General features: G+C 38.6%; 1 protein-coding gene across 1 annotated transcript; it reads right to left on the bottom strand.

The window, feature by feature from the left end:
• Positions 1-1717: 1717 nt before the first annotated feature.
• On the bottom strand, positions 1718-4993 carry LOC106431330 (seco-amyrin synthase-like). Its single transcript, XM_048757507.1, has 9 exons — positions 4922-4993; positions 4516-4613; positions 3813-3897; positions 3126-3248; positions 2822-2920; positions 2681-2737; positions 2544-2590; positions 1967-2456; positions 1718-1831 (listed from the first exon to the last, which is right to left on the bottom strand). Exons 1-9 carry the CDS (start codon positions 4991-4993, stop codon positions 1718-1720), a joined length of 1185 nt encoding a protein of 394 aa, XP_048613464.1.

Genomic DNA, 4993 nt, shown 5'->3' with positions numbered 1-4993 from the left:
AGAATGAGAGGCGAGAGGGGTATTTATAAGGAGAGACTGCGCACCCCGATGCATCATCATTAGACCTAGATGGGCCTATGTAGGCCTGTTTAGGCGCGTGAAGTTCACCGGATCTCGCGACGGTTCGACTTCTCGAGGTAAACCAGAATCGGTTTAGACCAAATCCAGCGATTGCAACCAAAGCCAAAGAAAACCGCCGGTTCGAACCAATCCAATGAAACTGCGAGGCGAGTCACGAGTAAGCGAGTCGTCCGTGTAGTCGAGGAGTCGAGCGGGATCGCGGGTTCAGAACAATTATCTTGTACAACCTACTTCCAAATTCACTGAGTCGGCTACGCTACTCACCAGCGAACTGTGGGGACTTACTGTTGGGTATGGGCCTGACCCTCCCAAAAGGCCCACATAATGATTATTCTGACACATGATCAAAACAGATGAGCTCGGCTCGTCGACTCGCGAGCCAGTAGTCGACTCGACTTCGGACTACTTTTAGCCGACAGAGCGAACGACCGGAAGTCTTCGGCTCGACGACTCGGTTCAGCGGACCGACACCTCGGCCCAATCGTCGAGAAGGCCCGTTAGGTCAAGTCGAATTAGGTCAACAGAAGACCGTCTATAAAAGGAGGAGGAGAGACAATGATGAGAGGATCCGCAAATCACCACACACTTACTTTCGGCTAGAAACTAGGGTTTTACATCTTATTCTCGCCGACTTGTATTCTTCGGCAAACCAGCTTTCGCCGGTTCATTTCCTCATCTTCCCCTCCTTGTAATACGACTGAGCGTTCACTTAATCTAATAAAACACGTCTTTGTCTTGACCCACCGACGAGAACTCGTCCTTTTCTCTTTACTAGTTTATCGACAGTCTCGGTTCAAACACTTAAGAATTATGTCTGAGAGCTCAGTGACATCTCCAAGTCAGGAACTTGTAATCTACAAGTTCGAGCAAAAAGAATGCACCTAAGGGATCGACCATGGTCAATACCAGTGCTCTAGGAGCTTCTTCCATGTCAACCTTATCTTCTTAAATCTTCCAGTCAAAACACTGCACCATCACTTCTATTGCAATTCCAACAGTGATATAAGCTAGATTTGATCCGGGACAGCCTCTCCTTCCACTACCAAAAGGAATGAACTTAAGTGCATTCTCTCTCTCATCTTCTTGTCCTGATCTTGGAGATCCAGGACATCCTCTTAGTCCGCTCCCCAAAGAAAGATACGTACTTCAATACTTGCTCTCTTACCTCGCCCTCTTGCTTTCCTGTTCTTGAAGCTAGGAACCTCTCTGGCTTAAACTCATCAGGATCTTTCCAGTATTAGGATCTCTCATTATAGCATAACCATTAACTACAAGCGTTTTCGTCTCAATATAACGAAACTATATTTTCGTATGGCATTAAATATTTTAGGCAGTACTGCTCTGGCTCAGAATATGCTTTCAGATAATATTTATGACTAAAATCAATGCAATAGCAAATTTATGAATTATGGATTCTGATGTTTTAAATGAAATAATGGTTGTTTTTTTATTCTATTGTCATTATCTTATATTCTGAAGTAGAAAAGAAAATATTCGAACCCCATATATATATACATAGAGACAGGAAGAATATATTTACATAAATTATGAACGTTTAACTTAACACCAAGATTCCAAAGAAAGTATGTTTACATAGAGAAGAAAAATATATTTAGACGGAATAGTGATCAAGTGCTCACTGGAGGGGACGTAGAGCCTGCCTGTAATGTGTGAGTGCACAAAGAGTGAAAATGTTCCTATACATAGGATAATGGAGCTTCACATTTACACTTAACACCCCACTCATTTCCTGAAAAAAGAAAGAAAGAGAAAGACCAGAAATTTAAGTCATTTAAACGTAAATCATAATTTATAATTTAATAAATTCCAAATCTAAAATGGTTATGTAAGATACGAAAAAAAACTCGAGAAAAATATAAATCACCTCTTGTGGGTAATCTCCGTTATCCAACTGTGAATTGATCAAGACTTTGGCAGCACGATTAACCGGATGTGGATCTCTCTCCATCTGACCACCCAAAATTAAACTTATAAGCGCTTGGCCTGTATTCACAAGATTTGTCTTGTTTCTTCCTCTAAGTGGAATGTATCTCCTTTCCGAACAAGAGAGATAACTCTCTCCCCAACCACCTTCCTCGTTTTGTGTCTCAAGAAGGAACCGAACCGCTCTACGGATAGCCTCACAGTCGTTGTAAGTCTTACCTGCAGCCACTAGACCTCTTACCGCAAAGAAGGTTCCATAAATGAAACACACTCCCCAGCTTCCATACCAAGAACCATCCGACATTTGAAGATTCTCCAAGTATTTCACTCCATTCTTTATAAAGTTTTTCACTTGTTCTCTCTTGTATTCAGGAAACTGTTTCATGAACCGAGCTATTGCTACTAGTGCTGAACCAGTGCATTCAACAAACCTAAAGACGGTTTATACCATAATTAATATATTTACAAAAAAAAGTGTGATTCTACATATATATGTCGATAATTAAGAAATATCTTACTCATTCTCCACCACTGCGTCTCTCATAAACTCCACTGGACTAAACCACTGCACTTAATTGATAATAGGCGTTTGTTACACAATTAGTCAATAATCTTGAAAACAAATAAGCTAGAAGAAAATTGATATATAGGTTACCTCCAGCCAAGTTTTCCCAGGCGCTGGTTCCCACGCTGGTACACCTCCATTCTTGTTCTATAAATTTGAACAGAAGAAAAATATTGATCAATATCAATTACTTAAGCATATTAATTAATAAGCTAAGTTCATATATATAACCTGGAAATGGAGAATCAAATTGACAGCATCATAGAGCCTCTTTACATCCATTTTCTCACCTATGAACTCTAGTTGCATGGTTTCGAAAATTAGGCAGCACTAGACATGCATAAATAATTAGCCTCAATGTGTAACTGTAAACTAGTTAAGGATCAATTCATGATTAACTAAGAGAAGCCACCTCTAAACTTTCAGCAGTACAATCTGAAACAGACAATCCTTGATCTTTGTCAGGAAAATTCCATCTACCTTTTGTAATGTGCCTAAACATTTTCAGATGGTCACCAGGTGGGTTTTCTGTTACCTGAGATTTCTTCAAAAAGTCGTATCCTTTGATCAGCGTTGATCCAATAATCTCATCATCGACATCAGCTGCTAAAAGGACTTGGAGGGAGAAGGCTGTATCCCATGTTTGACTACCACAAATCTGCACAAGTAAAACATCAAGCTAAAAATGCTATGGATGATTCATCTAATTTTGATATGCCATACTATTGAGATTTTTTTATATGTAACGGGCCTAACGGCATTATTATTTGGGGGTTTTCAAGTTTTGCCTCTCAAAAGTTGAACACAAATTCTACTTGATATTTTATCGAAAAGTCTTTTAAAATTGTTATCATTCAAATATTTTTGAATTAATATAAAAATTACGATAAATGTGACTTGCACGGCCAGTAACGGTAAAACGAACTCAGGCTGTTGAGATTTAGGGTTATGATTTACACAACTAGACTAAAAAAACATTTGAAAAATAATGGCCGGATTTAGTTTATATATTTTAGGGCCGAAAGTCCATGCTTCCTCAGCTTCTCCTCAGGGCCGGGCCTCGGCATCGGCACATGTCACGTCTTTCACAAGTCACATATATGTTAATTAGAGCCACGTTCACATATAATCATATCCAGATTCAAATATATTTGAAGTCAGTTAACGGATCATCTCATCTGACTATATGTTTATGACATATTGCCATCCCAAATGAACTAACCTGGAATTTCAGACCGTCATCGCCAATCCATACAAAATCGTGGAGTCGAGCAAGATGTTGCTTGAAGTAATTACCCTCTGGTTCTCTACCCAACATGCAAGTATACAAAACACCTACAAATATGACCACGAAATTGGTTACAGACTGGATATTTTATGTTTCTTCTCGATTAAATAAAAATCACACATGAATATACCCAAAATTAAATGAAAAAGGATATTTTGAAGATGGATTATTTTAAGATCGTTCAACCTTTGACACACATCCAGTGGTAAGGTATCGGGTGGATTCGTCATGGTAGTGAATGAGTTTCATTGTGTTTTGAAGAGCTCTTTGTCTTATGATTTTGTTGAAAGGCCAACGGTTTAGGATGTTATCAGAGAACATATGAACACTTTTCCAAAAAAAATCTTGTAGATATGATTGTTGATTGTATTCATCTTCCTGCACTCATTTACACCAACATTGTGATATATATATTCCATTTATTGTTACCAATAAAATGTTTTCAAAAATTAACCGCCATTGTGTTGGATGTAGTTAACTAGCAAAAAATATTTGTATTTTAAATGAAGTATATGCGTTTGGTCCGTGAGATATGCATTATTTTTCTTTTTACTGTTCACGTCCTATATACTGGACTTATACACTAACATTTGCACCATGACATGTTAGTTCATGGTAGGTTTAACAAAATACTAACCTTTGCGCATAGGTTTTGGGCTTGGCTCCAAACGATTTGGGCATAAAGGTGTAGATAAAGCTCTTCACGGAGCTGTAGAATGAGAGGTGTTGGTGTAGCTACAAAATTTTTACCGTACAGGTATGACAATGCCATAAAACTCTCCCGAAAATAAATCCACACGATACCTGCACATATAAATACCAAACAAACTGCTACCCAGTCTCATCATATGAAAAAAAAATAAAGCCGCCGCAAAATTCAACCTCCATTAGTAGGAGAAAAAGAAGGGAGCATCCAGAACTAGGGTGGTATAGATTTGCAGCCAGACCAATCGTACACTCCAAGAACCTATTAAATTAGCAATATTAAGGGAACATCTCGATGATGATAATTATCTTTTGGTGATTTGATTCAGTAAGTGTACCGAAAGCCAAACTTTTCCAAACAAAGGGGTATATGTAGCACCACCGTGGTCGAGTATCCATTTACGAGCCAT

This window comes from Brassica napus, chromosome C5 (genome assembly GCF_020379485.1).
Source record: "Brassica napus cultivar Da-Ae chromosome C5, Da-Ae, whole genome shotgun sequence".
NCBI classification, from domain to species: Eukaryota; Viridiplantae; Streptophyta; class Magnoliopsida; order Brassicales; family Brassicaceae; genus Brassica; species Brassica napus.
The sequence above is the reverse complement of the archived record's forward strand: the minus strand, read 5'-3'. Positions and strand labels throughout refer to the sequence as shown.

Bases quoted from the DNA above. Each gene is read 5' to 3' on its own strand.
- LOC106431330 (XM_048757507.1), bottom strand. From the start codon at position 4,993: ATGGCTCGTAAATGGATACTCGACCACGGTGGTGCTACATATACCCCT. The intron at 2,591-2,680 runs GTAACCTATATA...AATTAAGTGCAG, and splicing joins CTGGGAAAACTTGGCTGGAG to TGGTTTAGTCCAGTGGAGTT. The intron at 2,457-2,543 runs GTAAGATATTTC...AACCGTCTTTAG, and splicing joins GACGCAGTGGTGGAGAATGA to GTTTGTTGAATGCACTGGTT.